The sequence below is a fragment of the Protopterus annectens genome, chromosome 2.part1, assembly GCF_019279795.1.
Source record: "Protopterus annectens isolate FY-2018-M chromosome 2.part1, PAN1.0, whole genome shotgun sequence".
Lineage (NCBI taxonomy): Eukaryota > Metazoa > Chordata > Ceratodontiformes > Protopteridae > Protopterus > Protopterus annectens.
This window is the reverse complement of record NC_056729.1, coordinates 1,972,637,420-1,972,657,556: the sequence shown is the minus strand read 5'-3', so window position 1 is coordinate 1,972,657,556 and position 20,137 is coordinate 1,972,637,420. Positions and strand designations below refer to the sequence as shown.

The window sequence follows — 20,137 nt, the reverse complement described above, 5'->3', positions numbered from 1 at the left end:
AAAATGTAAGAGGTCCCTGGACCTCCCTTCCCCCGCCAAAAATCAGCATAGGATCCATGACTCCCCTCGTCAATGGTCTCCGAGATTTTCCCCGGAGCTGGAAGGAGAGGCGCACTCCATCTAGGGCCTCAGTTCCTCAACCCACAAGGGTGGAGTCTGTGGCCTCATCGAGGTCCACGCAGCCCTTATCGGAAGTTGACCTGGATAAAATGATGGAGTCTTACCAGCCCCCTCTCCCTCAGGAGGGGGGAGCTCGTTTCCCTTTTTTACACTGATTTTTCCTTCTCTTATCCGTCCATCGGGTTTGGAGTACTCTGATCTGAGGATGACCTTAGTCAGGGGGTCGGCGCCGACTGTATCTACTTCCTCGACACCAACAGCTGCCTGGAGCGTGTCAGATCTGACCAGCTCTCATCCGAGCCGCTCTCGGAGCCAGAGCTTGTGTGTTTGTTATCTGAGGGAGTGGAACTTTTTTCATCAGCTCCGGCTTTGTCCCTCCCTCGGAGCTCCGTCCACTTTAGGCCCGGCTCTGATTTTCACGTCTGATTCAGGAGACCAGCTTCCTTATTGGTTCCCCAGGAGGTTCGTTTTTCCTCTGCATTCGACGTGGTAGAAAGGGTTCTCTCTGCTGGATCAAGACCTTTGACTATCCCCTTGGACTCCGTCCTCACCCCATCGGCTTTTTCTGCGAATCCCATCATTTTTCCAGAGGGACAGCCCGTGCTCAAGGAGCCCCAGAAGGTTCCCCCTGAGAAAAAAGTGGCTTTACAAGTTCCCCCCGGAGTGCCCCACCGGAGATGTGCCTCACAAGCATACATGTAAGAGTAGGCCCTTGGACTCAAGAGTCCCTCACCAAGGATACAGATTTGGATGATGGGGAAGGTTCTCCCAGGTCACCTCCCGAGGATGTCTCCTTTGGAGGCATTATGGAACTCCTTCGCCAACGGGGAGGTTGGTCCACCCCCAAACCTTCTTCTGATGAATCTGTGTTCCTGGAGGCTTTCGGCATGGGCCCATCTACTTCCTGGGTGCCCTCTTTCACAGATCCCTTGGTGGTCCTGGTCACCTCGTAGTCCTGGAAAGAGCCGGACACCGTGCAACCAATCCCTAAAAGCCCTGATAAGAACTTGAGTCCACCTTCAGATAGGCCAGCATGAAACAAGGGCTCCCCCGTAGACGCTATGGTGGTAGCAGCAGCCACAAAGAAGGAACTAACCCAAAAGAGTTCCTTGGTTCATCTTCCTGACCAACAGAAGTGGATGATGGACCGCTTAGGGAAGCGGGTTTATACGTTAGCAACCTTTTCTATTAGGACGCTGAACTTACCTGGGCCACGTCAAGAGACTCCAGCGCGACCTGGTCAAGGAGCTGGCGGAGTTCCCCCCCCCCCCCCCAAGTCCATGTCACAGGAGAACAGGGACTCATTCTTCGCGGGGATGGCCACTTTGAAAGCAGTCTCCAACACGTCCATGTGACTCCTTTCATATGCTACTGAAGGAGCAGCTAGGGCGGCTGAGTCTGGCGTGTTCATGAGGCGCAATACCTGGCTCAGACTGTCAGTTTTCGGAACCTTTTAAGGCATCCTTTCCCACTGCCCCTTATGATGACTGTACTCTCTTGGGTAAGACCGTCAGAGACTTTAATTCAAAACACCTAGCACAGTCAATAGAAGTTAAGAAAACACACGAACATCCAGTAATTCACCAGTATCTTACTTCCTTTATTTCCAGCGATCTGGTACCTCGGCAATTCGCCTTCAAGGATCAGAGACTTTAGTCCAGAGTTAGAAGGACAGGAAGACACTGTTTGCCGTTGGAATCCGCTTCTCGAACCCTCAAAGATCCTTTTCCCAGAATCAGAGAGGGCAAAAGAAGATGTTCCAGAAGTCACAATATTCCTGGGACACTCGGGGCTCTTCTTCCCCCTGAAGCAGAGGAGGACAGAATGGACGCTGTCCCAGAGGCAGAGGGGGTACTAAAAATTTTGGGTCTCAAGAACCTTTTTTCGGACAGGCCCAGACAGCAACCCTGAGGGGATGCCCGACTGCTGTACTCAGGAGGCAGTCAGGGGACGATTGTCCTTGCACCTGGCGGCATGGGCGTCCATAACATCAGACCGCTGGGTGCTTCAGATCATATCCAGAGGATACTCCATCCCCTTTGTGGTTCCTCCCAAACATCTCCCGGACATACCACCCATGCAAAGGGAGGCAGCAGCACAGGAAATTTCCAAGCTGCTAGGAAAATGAGCCATCAAAACCATCCCCCCAGATCAGTCTGGGTCGGGCTTCTACTCCAGGTTCTTTTTGGTGCCAAAGAAAACGGGGAATTTAAGGCCCATTCTGGACCTATCTATCCTGAAACTGTCAGTTGCCAAAGAAAAATACCAGATGGTCAAACTACAGTCCATCATGCCGTACCTGAAAGAGAGCGACTGGATGTGCTCGTTAGACCTCAAGGATGCTTACTATCACATAAAGATACACAGAAGCTCCAGGAGGTTCCTTCACTTCCAGCTAGGAATCAATCATTACCAGTTTCGAGCCCTACCCTTTGGTCTCACCACAGCCCCCAGGGTGTTCACCAAAGTGATGGCAGTAGTAGCGGCCCACTTGAGGCTTCAGGGGGTTCAGGTCTATCCGTACCTGTACGATTGGCTCCTCACTGCTCCCACCAGGCATCTACTTTCTCAAACCGGGGATTATTTCTTAAAGCTTGCCCTGCATATGGGGATCACAGTCAACGCATCCAAATCACTTTTAAATCCTGTCCAGGTGATAGACTACATTGGGGCAAGGATAGTATAGTGCAAAATCTTCCTGACCTTGGAGACAGTGCAAAACCTGAGGATGCATGTCTCTCTGATCTACCATTCCCATCTTCCATCAGTGGAATCAGTGTTGAGGGCCTTAGGTTCAATGGCGGCGACCATAACGCTTCTTCTGTGTGCCCAGTTACATATGAGAATTCTACAGTGGACACTAGCTGTACAATGGTCCATTTCCATTGTTGTATCCAGTACAACTCAGTTGAGTCTGTCAGTCATCCCTTCTATGGTGGATGTGTTCTCCGGACATCTTGGAGGGACAACCCTTTGTTCTAGCCCCCTGTCCAAGCCACAGTGACTGTGGACACCTCCCAACTCGGGTGGAGGGGGGGGGGTCGTTGTTAAGGCTGGACATTCCAAGGCCTATGGTCCCCTGTAGAGACCGGCTTGCACATAAACATTCTAGAGATGAGGGCGGTCCTTTTAGCATTGCAGACCCTTCATGCCTTTCTTCCTCTGGGAACCTTTGCAATTCAGTCAAGGCAACATGTCAGTAGTCTTGGTTTATCAACAAACAGGGAGGGACCAGATCTTACCCCCCTTTGTCGCAAGGCCATAAGAGTGTGGGAATGGATGATCTCCACCGGTCGTTTTTTCATAGCAACGCAGATTCTGAGACGGTCCAACATTCTAGAGGACAGGTTAAGTCGGACTATTCTGATGCCTTACAAGTGGTCGTTGAATCCTTCAGTAGCGGAGCATATCTTCCCGGAGTGGGGTCAGCCTTGCTGCGATCTCTTCGCATCTCCTACCAACGTGAAGTGCAGCGAGTTTTTCATTCTGACCCCCCTGCCGGGGTAGTCCCCCAGAGATGCTCTAGTCCATGCTTGGCCTCCCAGTCTTCTGTATGCTTACCCTCCAGTACCTCTTATTCTGAGGTTTCTACAGAACTTCTCTGAGGTTTCTACAGAATTTCTACATATTCTGATGCCTTACAAGTGGTCTCTGAATCCTTCAGTAGCAGAGCATATCTTCCCGGAGTGGGGTTAACCTTGCTGCGATCTCTTCTCATCTCCTTCCAACGCGAAGTGCAGTGAGTTTTTCATTCTGAACCCCCTGCAGGGGAGTCTCTCTGAGATGCTCTAGTCCATGCTTGGCCTCCTGGTCTTCTGTATGCTTACCCTCCAGTACCTCTTATTCTGAGGTTTCTACAGAAAGCTCGTCGACTGGGGAGCAAAGTGATCCTCATTGTCCTGTTTTGGCCTCGCCGGGTATGGTTTCCCTTCCTTTGGTCTCACCTTCTGGCTCTGCCCTGGATCTTGGATCCCATTCAGGATCGAATTTCACACCCATCAGGGGTTTCTCATCCGAACCTGGGACAGTTTGAAGCTCACAGCTCGGCTACTCCATTTCCCATGATTACTAGGACTCCTGTATTGTCCTCTTCAGTTAGGTTTATTCTGGTGGCTGCTCATAAGTCTTCAACCAGGAAGAAAAGTAAATGGCCACACAGCACAGGGCCCGGGTTGAAATAATTGAAATAAAAATATCCCAATTAGACAAACACCACTTTATTCACCGTAAAAAACAGAAACGTTGAGCTCTTTCTCTCGGTCAATAGCGAGCTTCATCAGAACAAATATCAAATAACAACCATAACAGTCTTTAAATAAAAAATCCTAATCACGTGACTCTTCCCCTAATCAAAATTTAAAGTAATATCCGTTAAAAATAATACATTGTCAAATGCTCCTGACAGAGAATAATAATACATAAATCTGTTCAGTAAAATAAGGCAATGTGTGACATAATGAAATAATGTCCATTGATATAAAAAATATAAAAATGTAAAATATAGAATGTAATCAACCAAACAGTTGAACCACCATTCATAAAAAGGTTGTCTTAAAAAATAATTACAATACACAACGTTTTGGTATGTGTATACAATCAAAAGGTGTGTATATTTCCACCCAAACCATAAGTACTGTCCATTTCTATTAAACCAAATCTTACAACCTAGGTAGTATTAAGTGATCAATAGCTGTTTGCACGTGTGTGCAAAAGTGTTATCAAACCAAGGAATGTGTACAATATGTGAAGTTTTATAAACGGGCAGCTCTTAATTTTAGAACACTGCTAATATTGATGTTGTCATTCAACCCTGGAGCCCTCGCCTCGACCAGCCTCAATTGCCAGAGCAGTTCCCGGTACTCCAACCTGGCTTCCCAGTTTTTTCACAACTGATTTTTTTGGAAGTTGTTTGAGTCAGTAGCAGCAACTATATCTAAAAAGCCCTTTTCTAATACTGTTTTAATTGCAAGAAGTTGTCACCCTTATCACCAAAGAATGCATGGGCAAGAAAATGTATCAGTTTAATTTTCTAGAGTAAACATTTCCTTTTTTGTGCAGTTTTGTACATGGTGGCTCCATAATTTTACATAGGCATGAATTCCATAGATTTGATTGAAGAAACTACCTCAGAAAGAAAAGAGCAAAGAGGAGCGAAAGCATTGTCATGTCCTTCTGATGCTGGGCTCACTTTCTATTTTTAACATTTTGGATTACCATTCATTTCACTGGAGTTAGTACATCAGTTGAAAAAGAAAGATTTGTAAAACAAAAGTTGAATTGTATAACTAACACCATAGACATTACAGCTACTAGTAATAATTACCTGTTCAATAATTGTACATGATAGTTATAAATGATGACAAATATTTTCTCAGTAAGTGTTTTCGTGAACAGGATTCATGTAATATTAATATGGACAGTGTCACTTTGGTGGGCTAAATAAACTTGCCATTAAACATAACAGACTAGCTTGGGGTGTTGCACATTTCCAAGCATGTTTAGAAAGTAAAAGTAATCTTTGATGAAACCGAGCTGCCTTGGGTCAAGAAATTTGTACTATGTCCTTATTAATTCCATAGTGATCCTGTCCATAGCCTTACAGATGAGGCTAGTCAGACTTATGGGTCTATAATTACCCTAGCCCTTTGTTGCCCCTCCTTTATGCATCCTTCTAATGTCTTATTCTTTTGCAATATTCCTGACTTAAGGAAGTTGCCTCCCAAGACAACCCGACGTTGGCCAGTATACCATACTCTTTTACTACCTAAGGTGCATGTCTGCCATAAGAGACGTACATGCATACCACCATCAGACCTTCTTTGCCACCAGACGGATCGCTTGTCCCAGACTTCACTTTGCTATCAGAATAGCTTTTCTTCGAAAAAGATAAGTGCCTCAATGGGGAAACCTTTTGTTTTTTTGCTACCTTCTCTGTCTCTGAGGTTCATGTCATCCAGAAAATGGAAGTGTGACTGTGGACAACAGATTCCACATAAAGGCGGTCATACTGAACGACTTTTTTTGCTTAGGCTGTCAGCACAATCACAAATCCTGTACTACTTTCCAATTCTTTGTCCCAAAACCCCTCCAGACTTGGTTATCCTCCCTTGGGGTCTACATAGAAAACTAGCATCTCGGGCTTCTAACAAAGAGCACAATAAACTCCCCTCCTGACCAGATAACCGAGCCTACAAAACGGAAAGCCAAAAAACTTAGGCCCTAATCCCAAGCTGCACCTCTTGAGTCGGGTGTCTCTCCTGAAGTGCACAAGAGCTCAGAGACGTGTGCTGACCAAGATCCGGACCCACAGATCAAGCCCAATTAACAGGCTGTTTTTGCTCCAGACATTTGCACATCCAGAGAGTCTTGTCAGACTCTCTGGCGCCCAGGGGGAACAGAGGCGTATTCTGTCGGAGGGTCCTAGGGGGCGATTACCCATATTTTCATTAGAGAGGATGTTGAATCAGATATTGTAGAGTGCAGGCCTTCATCTGGCCCTCCTCCTTTGCACCCCATAGGTACGCCTGCAAAGTAGAATTAAAAAAACAAGCACGTCTCTTCTTTCCTGAACCCACAGAAGGAATGGTTGAACTTTTCCCAAGGCCTCTTTAAGGCCTTCATGGCGCTTAGGCCTCCATCAAGTCGTGCTGCTTCCACTCCGGCTGGGCCCTTCTTCCCCTAGGAAGAGACCTAAGCCCCATCTTACCTCTGATGAAGACTTCACTTCTGAGGAGAAAGATGAGGACTTGTATTATTTCTCCCAAGTTCCCTCCCCCTTGGGTTATGCTTCCCCTGAAGAGGACTCCAGTGGGACAGATTCCCCATGAAGGAGATTTTTTGGGGGGAGACCGTCTCCAAAATGTGTGGCCACTTCATGCCGGACTCCACAGAGATGTCAGAGGTCCAGAAGCATTATGACCTCCAGGTTCAGACCCCCAGTCTTTCAGCCATCCCTCCTGTAATACCTTCATTTCTGGATGCCTTTGCATCCACTTCCTCCACACCCAGACTGACAGCCCCCAGCACCTAAAAAGCCTGACAGATATTACAAAGTACCCAAGGACTACCAATTCCTTTTTAAGGCACCAGCTGCAGATCCTTCTGTTATTTCTGTTGCCTCTGACAAGGCCTCCAGGTTGCTTCCTTCCTCTTCTTTGCTGCCTTCAGATAAAGACAGCAGACAGTTGGAGAGGCTGGGGAAGACAATCTGTACCTCAGCTTCCCTGGCCTTCAGAGCATTAAATTATCAGACAGACATGACCCAAGTACAACTTGGAACTCCTTTCCCAGGTCTCAAACTTGGTATCTGATATGCCTGACTCGCAGATAAGCCCCTGGCATCATCACTCCTTGCCACCTCCACTCGGATAGCTAGACATTTTGTCAGGTGCACTTATGATGCAGTAGAAGCATCCTCTAGGACTGCCACTTCCTGTTCTGCACTTAGAAGATTTGTCTGGCTTAGCCTTCAGCCTTTACCTGAAGTAATTAAGGCAACACTGATGGATGCTCCCCTGGATAATACTGCCCTGTTTGGGAAACCTTCCACAGAACTCTTCAAATCTCTGCAGGGAAAATGCAAAGAACTTAAGGATCGCAAGCATGTCTTTGTATTCCCAGGGCCTAAATTTCATAGGAATTATCCTGGGAAACAAACGTTCGGACGCAGGCAATCCAAAGCACCTCAATCTCGATGCCCAAAAGAGGACAAAAGACCCAACAGTTTCCCTCCTCTTCTGCTTTTGCTCCTCACGTAACCAAGCACCCCTTTCCTGATAGAACGGGCTGCTCTTCATGACTCTTGCAACAACCTAATTCCCCTTTCTCAACGCCTTTCCATCTCCCCTCCTTCGTAGGAACTCATCACTCAGGACTCTTGGGTGTTCATCATCATCAAAAGCGGGTACTTCATGGTTTGGCACAAGGTGCCTGCCTTCAGGGGAATTCCCCTACCACCAAATGATCAGCTCCTCCTTTTCCTGTCAGTTCTATTAGAACTCTTAGAACAGGGCACCATAGAACCTGTTCCCCATAGAGATGAGGAAGGGGCTTTTACTCCCACCTTTTCCTAGTCCCCAGGAAGGAAGGACCCTTTACCAACTCTGGACCTGTTTTACCTCAATGATTTCCTCATAGTCTCCTCATTCAAAATGCTAACCGTACAAACACTATTTCCTCTTCTCCTTCCTCAGGCATTTCTGACTTCAGTGGATATCAAGGATGCCTACCTTCATATCGCCATTCACCACAGATACAGAAGATTTCTGCGATTTTCTGTGTGATCCTCTCACTGTCAGTTCTCTGCTTTGCCTTTTGGACTCTCTACAGCCCCGAGAGTCTTCACAAAATTTCTAGCCCCAGTAGTAGCCTTTTGCAGGCTCCAGTGGGTCTTAATCTTCCCATACTTGGACAACCTTTTAATCCTAGCCTCTCTGAGTTGAGGAAATCCCTCCAAAGTGCAAATGTCCTTCAAGGTAGCATCTGCAGTCTCAGGAATAAAGGCAGGAAGAGGCGCAGAAATCCATCCAGAGGAGGTGAGGTACCCTAGAGACTGACAGTAGGCAACCACAAGCAGACACACACACAAACCCACGCCACTACAAACAACATCACAGTGACTTGGCTCTGCTCTGCCTACCAGCCAGGGAGCAAATAGCAGCACCTTTAGAAGAGCTTATTTTAAAAAAAAAAGGTGGCATATGCAAAAGACAAAGTGGATTTTGCAAACCATAGACCAAGGCTACCATTCTTCAAGGCCTGGGATTTACCATAAACTTCAAGAAATCTTCACTGGTCCAGCCCAAGATCTCATTTTTGTGGGCTGCAGATTCCAAACTGGGCATGCTAGTCTCTCTCCCACCTTCCAAGGCACAAGAGATCTCCATAATCTTTGCAGACACACTCCTACTACATCAGATTTCTTCTAGACAGTTCCTGAGGATCTTGGGCCTGATGGCTTACACCATCCCAGTGCTGCTTCTGGCAAGGCTTTACATGAGGAAACTTCAATGGCTCCTCAAATTGGAGTGGTATCAGCACCTCCCACCCTTTAGAACCCCTCATTCCGCTCCTTCCATGTCTAAAGCAGGAGCTCCGGTGGTGGATCTCACAACTGTCTCTAAATCCAGGACTTACCATTCATCCTCTTCCATCTACTCCGACCTTATTTATGGATGCTTTGGACATGGATTGTGGGGCGGCCTTAGACCTCCACACAGCTCAAGGGGAGTGGTCGCCTTCCCAAATGAAGGAACACATAAATGTGAGAGAAATGAGGGCAGTAATTTTTGCCCTCCAAATGTTCAAATCACTGATCAGACCAGGGAGGTTATGTGTCAATACCAACAACATGACAGTCTTGTGATACATAAACAAGCAGGGGAGGTACCAGATCCTATCTCCTGTGCAGACTAGCCATGTAGGTGTGGGATCTAGCTCACCACGGAGATGTATTTCTCCAAGCGGTGCACATCCCCTCCAGCCAGAATACAGTGGCGGATACCCTAAGCAGATCCAGGACACAAGTCTACGCATGGATGCTTCCCAGGGATGTGTTCTCAGACTTTGTCCACCAATGGGGTATTCCAGAGATAGATGGTTTGTCTCCCCCATGAACAAACAGCTTCCTCAGTTCTGTGTCAGAGAATACCATCCTCAGGCATGGAGAGTAGACACCCTTTCAATCTCATAGAAGGGGAAATTCCTATATGCATTCCCTCCCCAAAGTCCTGTTGAAAGTCCAACAGGAAAAGCCAAAGATCGTGCTGGTGACTCCCTACTGGCTAAGACACCATTGGTTCCCCTTCCCTTTCAGCTAACCAAGGACAATCACCACAAGTTACCCCACAGAGTGGACCTGCTAACACAGAATAAGGTCTCACTCCTGCACCCCTATCTGGAAACCCTCCAGTTAACTCTGTGGGTGATACCATTCAGGCAATTGTACTCTGAGGACGCGCTTCAAGTACTGCAGAAGGCCAGGAAGCAGACTACTAGAAAATCCTACCTCTCCAAATGGAAGAGGTTCTCTGGTGTCTAGCTAGGAACCAGGACCCATTGAAGGTGCCTCCGCCTATGAGACTGTCCTGTCTGTGTGAATTGCTTAATGCAGGATTAGCATATTCTTCCATCAAAGCTCATTTGTCAGCTATTTCTGCTTGTTTACCGCTAAGTCCTCCCCTAGCTTTCAGATTCAAAGTTAAACAATTCCTCAAAGTTGTCCTTCATATCAGACCCCCCCCCCCCCCCGAGACCAGCGGCCCCACCTTGGGACCTCAACTTTTGTACCAGAGAAATTGACTCGAGCACCATTAGAACCTGTTTTCTGTAGGTCACTCAAACACTGCACTTGGAAAACAATCCTCCTGGTGGCCATTACCTCTGCGATTCGGATCTGAGTTGCAAGCCCTTATGGCTCCCCCCTCCCCGTCCTTCCACAAAAACAGTGTGTCCCTGTGGACCAATCCTTCATTCATGCCAAAAGTTGTCAGTCAGTTGTCCCTAAATCACACAATTCACCTACCAATTTTCTTTCCCTCTCCAGAACAGTAGTGAGAGGATCCTGCACGCCCTGTACACAGACAGCTCAGGTTCAACTTACATAAGATTATACCTTTTAGGAAAACAGACCAATTATTTATCTTTCCATCCCAGGGCTGTGGGATTGCCTGTGTCTAAACGGACCATATCTAACTGGATATCCAATTCTATTGTCTTTTGCTACTCCCACAATGGTAAGATTCTCCCTGGCTCACTCTACCAGGGCAGTATCTTCTTCAGGGGCTTTGGTTTAGATACCAGCTCTACTGTAGAAGCCACTACTTGGACATCTGTCCACATGGGGACATATGACAATTTAAATATTTCATTTAATTATTCATGCATTCATGATTTCATTTCATATATATTTTTTACATTTATGTCTATTTAATTGTTTATAAATTTATATATTTAAAAAAATTTTTGGTAGTGGTGTTGTTTGACACACTACCTGAACAATTTTAAGTACATCACACACCACTTGCTGGTGGTGCTTTAAATTTTAATTAGATTTCAATTAATATGTAATTAAAGTAATTGATGGTACTATATATAATCAAAGTGGCACTGGTATAGTTTTATCTGAAGAAGTCTCACCCTGAGACGAAAGTGCTCATCTGTTGTTGGATTTACAATAAAGATTCAAAGATTTTTCTCATTGGTGACTTGGAACCTTTTCTTTGCATTACTTTGTTGGTTTTTAACTTTATCGATTGGCCTTCACCAAACACTATAAGCTGGAATCCTTCTCTAGATCCAGGCCAGGGTTTGCTAGAGCCATTATCCATGGCTTCATTGAAAATTCCTCTGCCACTTCCACTGCCCTTTCTTCATGAGCTTCTTGCTTAAGTCAGGAATACTGCAACAGAAGAATAAAAGGACATAGAGTAGTTGCGCAAGAACTTACCATAACTATAGTATTCCAACCCTCCTTCCTTTCCCCCACTTCTTGCCTTTCTTGGATTTACTGATCCTCGTTCCCTTAGACTGTCTCTATGTCTAGGGCTTCACTTCAAAGGGCAGAACGTGCGTACATCTCTTTTATGGCTGATGTCTGCTGATGGCCAATGTCAGACGTACCACACACCTTAGTAAAAGACTTTGGTATACTGGCTGATGGGTCGTTGCCTTGGCAGACAGCTCCCTTAAGTCAGGAATACTGCCCAACAGAGAAAAGGACATCTATCATTATGATAAGTTCTTACATTAATCTTCTTGCACAAAGCCTTTTTGATGAATGTTGAATAGCTTTTGTATGAGGTTTGACAGGTACTGTTTCCATCTGGTCAGGAGGCAGCCTGGTATGTTATCTGGCCCCACAGACGCAGTGTTCTTTGCCTTGCAAGGTGCTTTAGAGGACAATTTCTTGGAATTTCAGGGGTGGAGGATGGAGATGCTGGTAAGTGATTGGGGAATATACCAGGTGAGGTGGGGTGTAGTTGCAGTTAAATTTATCTGTTAGTAGATTCTGTGTCCTTAGGATGTGTGTATATGATATTTATTATTAACTCAAAGTAGAGCTTGACATTGTTTCTGAGGTTTCTAACATAGTTAAAGAAAGCTGTATGGTTGTCTTTTGCATAGGTAGCTGTTTTTATCTCGTGTCTAGCATTGGTTGATTAGATCAGGAACAGGAGTTCAAGTTTACCAAGAGCATTTTCGACATCTTTATAGTTGCTTACAAAGCATCCTCCAGTTCATTACTGATGGATTTACTGCACAATAACAAGTCATATCGCATCAGAAGTACTGTCTGTGGATCTATGTGTCTTCTACATCATCAAAAGAATGATTTGGAGGGATACTGCTGCTGTAAAACAAGACTCCCCATCCACATAAAACAAAGTTCATCTTTTTCCGTATTCAAGCACAATTTAGATCTATGGATGGGAAATGGAACATTTACCCTTAGTCTAATGGACAGAGGCAGCTCCTAAATGCTTTATTTCATGCACTGGTCCCCTCAAATTATCTATAGTATGACCCTAGTTATTGTCATTAAGGTAATATGTAATTATTGACCATGGGATGGGTAAGGCCAGTCTATAATCAAATGGGACAGGTTATGTTGAGCAGAAAAACAGAAATTGACTAGGCTTAAAATGACCCACAAGTAAGTGCAGCTAGCCTAGTACTTTCCCATGTATATATATATATATATATATATATATATATATATATATATATTTATATATATATATATATATATATATATATATATATATATATATACACACACACACATAGAGAGAGAGAGAGATGCACACATACACACACACAAACAGATATATTTATACACACGTGAAAGACTGATGAAGGCTAAAGGTTACAGTATTTCCAAAATGTATACACACACTTTCCAAACTGTATCACAGTCTTGTGTTTAGAACATTTATTTTCTTTCAAATTACCCACACAGTTCCAAAGACTTGTCAAAGCACATTATTTTTGCTCTCATGTTTTGCACAAGAGCATTTGAAAATCAGACACTGTTTCTTTTCATAATGCTCAGCAAAAGTTTTTATCCCCAGTCTCACTTTTAATTTAGAAAATGCTATTCAAGGCAAGGAGCATGTCGGCATGTAAGATTTTCTTAAGCTCTAAGTTGACTGTAACACTCCTTTCCTCTTCCAGTCGATCATTTTGTCCTTGTACTGCGACATCATTCTGGGTGATGGCAGAATGCTACTCAGGGCTAGGGTCATACCTGCCTAGGCTACAAGACTGGAGAGCTCTTACATGTCTCTTTTCATGTAGTCCAGGGAGGCACGTCTCCGGTCGTTCACACCAACATGGACAATGACAGAGTCATATTTGTACTTGTGGAGTGACCTGAGTGCGTGGGTTATGTGGCGGTTCCTGGCACCCAACAGTCAGCTCACAGTAACCTTCTCCTTGTTTAGCCTGGTGAGTGGGACATCAGTGTGCCTGACTGTAGAGTCGCCTATGACTAGTGTGTTGGGTACGTTGTTTTGCCCTATTGGCTGTGGTTGAGTGGCACACTGAGTCTGCGGGCTATGTGTCATTTGGGTTGTGTTGGGGTGTGGAGGTTGCTTGCATTTCTGCTTTGGAGGTCTCTGTTGCTTGAGCAGATTATTATTGAGAGTCTCCGCGAATGTTTTTGTGTTTCTTTGTGTGGATTTTGGTGGTGTAGATTTAGTGAGACTGTGTGGTGAGTATGGTGTGGTGCAAGTGTTTACCTTCTCCTCTTGACTGTCAAGTTCAGTTTTGATTGGAGAGAGCTTTACCTCCAGTTTAGCTAGATAAGTGCATCTCTCACAGGTTGTAGTGTTGGGTTATAGGTCTGTCAGCCAAAGTATATTTTAAGACGTAACTTGCGCAGAATATCACTAATGTCCTAGCATGGTGTTCTGCAAACAGTTTTATCAAACATTTTAAATCAGGTACCATCTCCAAATGCACATCAGTGTTTGGGGAAATGATCCTAAAAGGCATCTTTATCCTAAATGTCTTGGACATGCTATGCATCAGGCTGGTAAGATACTGTTTGGGATTCATCCCTTAATTTTTTTTAACTGCTGTAAAAGTTCTTCAAGAAAAGATCTTGGCAGCAGCAAGAACATGGCACATCAGAACTGAGAGAGTCAAAAGAAATATAACCCTTCCTCCATCATACTTTGGAATCTTGTTTGCTGCTGTGTTTCTTTTATGCAGTAAACAGGTTTTTGTATATAAATGGTCATGCACCAAACTCTTTCAGGAAAACTAAAGTAATAATGGGATAATCTCTTTTATAGTAAGACATTCAAAGTAGCAGATACTGGCAAAAGACATGCCTCACTGAAAGGGAAGGGGTGTACACTTGCTATATAACAAAAAAAATGGGCGAGCTAGACATCTGCCATTCAGCTGCTATTGTTATTGTCACAGATTTGTACTTTACTTTGCTATTGTGTACATAGTTATTGCTGACCCTTGACATTCTGTGCATACTTATTGCTTACCCAAAGTTTAGTGTGATCCTGTTTCACCCCTTTTGAGATATTTTATTATGTTCCAGTTTTAGATAACTATTCTTTGACAAATATATTAGAACTGGGCTCAAGTATAGTTTCCATCTTGAGTTATTGTATGCTTGTGCATAATGGATTGCTTTGTTGTGGGTAGACAGATGTTCATTTGTTGTGTTACTTTTATTTCTGCCATGGCTTTATTTGCAGTTAATACCTGCAAATGCTTTTTTTTGTTTGGCTGATGTACTTCAGTGTATGAAAACGAACCAAAAAAATTCCATGTCATGAATGCCCATACACAAAACTAATTTGTGTGGATTTCTGGCTCCAGCAGTCTCTGCGGTGGAGAATAGAAAAAGCCTGGGAAAAGAAATGTAAAAGGCAGTGGGTTAGATTCAGGATGTTTTTACAGTTACCCACAAGAGGTAGTACTGACCAAATATTATAGGTAAAATGGCCCCTAGCAGTTCACAGTGGTTCTTGACACTCAGTATAATTAGCCTGAGAGTCAGCACCGGTTGATATCTGAGCAAGCAGAGTACCCACTAAACACTGTTTAGATTACTGGCCAGTACTGACTCTTCACTTATGGATTGAATATCCAAGCGTGTTGATATACAGTTCTGGAAACCTGTGGCCTGCATTAAAGTAATAGTGTATTGTTTCAGTTGCTTTATGCAGCCAAAGCCACTCATGGTCTTTTGAATAAGTCATTTAACATCCTGTTGTGTAAGCAGCTGTCCGTCCACCAAAAGACACAATTCACTCATCGCTTTGCCAGGCATCAGTGTAATGTTAGAGTGCTGTGTCAACATAGAATTCTACAAGGGAAGTCAGTGATACTCCAAGCTGCTGTGCAGCTTAATAGACTCCATTAAGCTGGCTAATTAATTATCCAAATAGAGCCCTTCTTGTGTTTCATTGTTTGTAATTTGGCACTGGCAGACCAGCTTAGTGCTCACCACCTCAGAAGCCATAGTAATAAAGCTCAAACAGTAGCATTTCTGAAAATGGCTAGAGGATAAGTAGCTTTATGAACCAATTGGCTGCATTTTTGTTATGTTAGGTAGGTGTGTGCAATACACGGCCTGTAATAAAATAAGTCTTGGTTTGAGATTGTGTTAGTTCTGTCATATTGTCTCCTTTAAATATTTTTTCTGTCCCTTGTGGAGCATAATTTTGGAGACAACAGCCAGAATTTCTAAGCCTGGCATCCACGTGTTGTGTGAGCAGATAGTATCTAATCCATCTACCAGTTGAGCTATGTTTGAAGCGGTCACCATAGTTGTAAAACTTTGCAGACTTATGTAGTTTTATTTCAGTTCTTGCTTAGATAGAAATTTGTTAATTTCTGCATTAGTACAATATGTACATACTAGCCCCTTTGGCATGTCTACCATTGTCTGCATACTCTGCAGTTTTAGTTTTGACCTTTACCGGTATCTGGCACTTGTAGGGAAAAAATAACATTGCTCTGTGTTCATTTGTCTAGAGATTTTATCCATTTATTTGTTCAAATTCTCTAATATTCTCTAATAAAGTGAATTTTTAACCTGCTTGCAGGGATTTATGATTCAGACCGGAGATCCAACTGGTACAGGAATGGGTGGGGAAAGCATTTGGGGTGGAGAATTTGAAGACGAATTCCACTCAACATTAAGGCATGATAGACCGTATACACTAAGTATGGCTAATGCTGGGCCTGGTACAAATGGATCACAGTTCTTTGTCACAGTTGTGCCAACGGTAAGAAACGTTTTATTTATGAAAGCTTAATCATGTGCCTTTTTTACTGAATGTATCAGCTTACATGATAATTAATTTGGTTTGCTGGATAAGCTGCCATACAAAATGATGCACTTTTTCTGAAAGATTTACCACTTCTGAGTGTTGCAGAAAACATTTGAAGTTGCTGCCATGATAGCTTTCCATTAGAGTGTAATTGTATTCCTTTAAGCTGTTATTAAACATGTTGAAGGAGCTAACACAACTGCATGATTTGCTGCCACAGACTGTCCATTGGTGCACTCCTTTGAAGTTGCAGTCACAATGCATTTGTATTAGGTCGTCATTGCTTTTCATTAGATCATGATAAATATGTTACAGAAGCTTGCACAGTTGCTTTCCAGTAAGCTGTAGTCAGTAAACTTGGCATGTTTTTGATGATGTCTCGGTTTCAGTTGCAGCTCATTATCATTTTCAGTTCTTTACTTTTCTTTCATTATATCACAAAACAGCCTTGTTATCAGGTACACTTTTTTGACTTCTCAACCGTAAGCTTAAGGGAACTCATTTTTATATGGACTTTTTCTATATGCTGTTTCTCTATGGTTAACAGCATTTTTTGTAATCAACAGAAACATGCTGTAGTCAACATTGCTTATGAAAGAAGTGTTGTTATTTTAATTAACTAATACTGTATGTTGCTTTCCTGCTATCAACCTTGCTTATGAAATCAATGTAATTTTTAATAGTAAAATGCTAACCGAAATTAAAAAGTTGTACAGTAAACTCTCAGTTAACCGGAACTCAAACAGCCGGCACTCTCAAGGAACCAGCAAAAAAAAAAAAAAAATCGAAGAAATAAAAGTTCAATTTTTCCATGTGTTACACTTTGTCCCCCCCACACACACACAGAAACATACTTACATTTTTAGAGTTTTTTTTTAAAAAGGAAGATTGCAATAAATACCCTTTCTCCCCAACCTGAGAACAAGTTAAACCAAACAAATAGTATAGGTTACAATATTAGTTCAAGCCTGTTTTTAATAGTAACTCTCAAGCAACCAGAAACTACAGTTATTCGGCATATACCAACCCCCATGGGTGCCGGTTAACTGAGAGTTTGCTGTATATTGCTTTCATGCCTTAATTTTTGATTACACATGTTTAATGACTTTCAACTACTTTTGCTTCATAACGTTTCTATTGCAAACCATTGTTTGGTGGTGTCATTATTTTTCCCCTTTTTGGATATTCCCAAAGTGGTAAGTACAGTTACTTATTGTAGCAGGACATTTGACTAAATAAGAATAGGCTAATTATGTAGAAGTATAGACACTGTAGATTCAGCCATGGCATTATGTCAAGCTGTGACAGTCATGTCTTTACAAGAATTAGCAGTTCGTGCAGCGGACTAAAGCTCTGAACTATTAATGAGTTGCTACCTGTAGCTGAGCGTATGGGGCTTGGTTTCTTCTACCTCCATTTGCTTATTGTGCGAGTCTGGGCAAGTCATTTAACCAGACAGTGCTCCTGGGTTGCCCCTGAAAAGCAGTACAAATATATCAAATAAAAATACAGAATTGTGTGTGTCGTATGGCTGCATTTAGTACAGATATTTTCCAGTTTGAGACTACTGCAAATGTTTTTAACACCTTTATTAAATTATCACTCAACATAGACATGCATACATTAATAGAAAAGAAAAAACATATAAAAAATGTTCCCATTTACATGCACGTTATACATTGCATGATTTCTTTAACAATTGTCTTGAAGTCCAACATTATATAAATCAATAATTTCTGTCTTCTCTTAAACCTTACTTCTCCTTCTGAACATTATTCTATAGGTATTATTCTCACAAATTCCATTTTTCTTGTGTAATTTGCTCCTTCCTTTTTCTGAAGACCCCTCTTCGAATTCTTTTTATCTGTTTTCCATTTTTCAGTACTTCAAATACAGTTGGATTAGATCTTGATTTCTGTTTTCTAGTAATTGCTTTTTTTGATAGCTAGCAGAATTAAACTAAATAAGGCATTACTGTGTCTAGGCAATTCAGATCATGTATCCCAGTTCAAAAATAATTCCCTTAGTTACAGCCATTTGCTTCTCCAATATTTCTGACAGAGTACTCTGTAGGGAATTTGTTAGATCTGGCAACTCATTACACACACAAAAATCATGTTCCCAATTGCCTCTCTCTTCCTCATCACATTGCCAACATTTGCCATCTAACTCTGGAAATTTTCTTTAAAGACTGATTGGGGTATAAAAATACCTATGCAGACAACTTCCAAGCAAAAATCCTAAACTTTCTGGAGTTAGTTGCATATTTGGGAGCCATACGTATATCCTCCCATTTTCCCTTATATATTGATTTTCCTGTCTTACTTCCCAGTCTTTTCTAACCTCCACTATTTGATTAATATACTTGTGTAATATTTTGTATGCAGTACCAATTATCCCCTTGTTAACAGAAATTTGTGTTCTAGATTCAGCTAAAAACTCTACAAGAGCAGTTCTTTCACTTAGGAATCCACCATTCCTTTCTCTTTGCCGGTGCTATTATATCAATCCCTGAAGGGAAGGTAGCTTCTAAACTGCAGTCCAAGCAACATTTTGGCTTCATCCCACTTTTCCCTCTCTAGAATATTTGCCCGCAGTACTGTAATTCTTTTGCCAGTTTTCTCTATAAATTCCAGCCTTCTCTTTTGTATTTTCTGTACCCCTACTTGGAGTAATTTCCTTTTTCCATACCTGTGTTGGCTTGGTTCTTGGAATACTTTTTGCAACATTATGAATGTAATAATCTGTATTGGTGGTAATCATTCTCCTTAAGGATCTGCATCCAGAATCGCACTCTGTCATTTTTTGACACAGACCCACCCCCCCAATCATACCTTTCCACATAGATTTATAACCTTCTGCTTGTGTTATGTATGCAAGAGTTAACTGTGTAGTTGCAAAATATCCAAAAAAATCAAGTAATCCTATTCTACATTGTTCTTTTGGGAGGATCAACCTATCCCACTTAACTGTTACCTTTTACCCTCGCAGATACATTTCTTCAGCTCTTTATTAGTTATCGACATTTTTTCCTCAGATTGATAAAATATGCCTCACATATGTATATAGCTAAATGGACTAGAAACAGTTCCGCTGCTTATATCTTGCTGTCTATAACCATAACCAAGAGCTTCCAGTTTCTCAATTTTTGTGTTATTTTTTGTTTAGTCTTTTCCCACATATCCTTAGCTGTCTCCATATTCTCAAATTCTTAATTTTATGTCTCCATAAATACTGCTATTGCTGTACCAAGTCGTGTGTTGGTACATAATTTACAGCTATAGCCTTTGCTTTACTTCTTAAGACTTGAAACTGTCTCAAAATGTTCCACAACACTGATGTCCTTTTCTGGATTTATCATGTTTAAAATAATATCTGTAAAGAAAGCCAATGTTCCTTGATTGTCATACTCAATTATATCCAAAAGCAGATAACAAAAGAGAAAGAAGAAACCCCTGCCTGGTTACTCTGTTCAAACACAACTTATCATAGGGGAAGGAGCTCTCCCACATTAATTCTTGTCTCCTATCTATGTATATCCTCCTAATTAACTTTATTATTGTATCAGGAAATCTAAATATTTCCATTGCTCTACCCATAAAATCCCAGTATTCTCTGTTAAATGCTTTTTCTGCATCAAACCCCACCAATAACAGCAGTATTTTATTACATTCTGCTTCAGTGTGGATCATCATCATTCTATTAATATTGGC

The 20,137-nt window shown here is 42.5% G+C and overlaps 1 protein-coding gene across 1 annotated transcript in view; it reads left to right on the top strand.

The window, feature by feature from the left end:
• Positions 1–20,137, top strand: part of PPWD1 (peptidylprolyl isomerase domain and WD repeat containing 1) — a 636,242-nt gene that overhangs the window by 573,571 nt on the left and 42,534 nt on the right. The window contains exon 10 of the mRNA XM_044063362.1: positions 16,197–16,379. Coding sequence (XP_043919297.1) covers positions 16,197–16,379 — 183 coding nt within the window. The remainder of the gene's footprint in view (positions 1–16,196; positions 16,380–20,137) is intronic.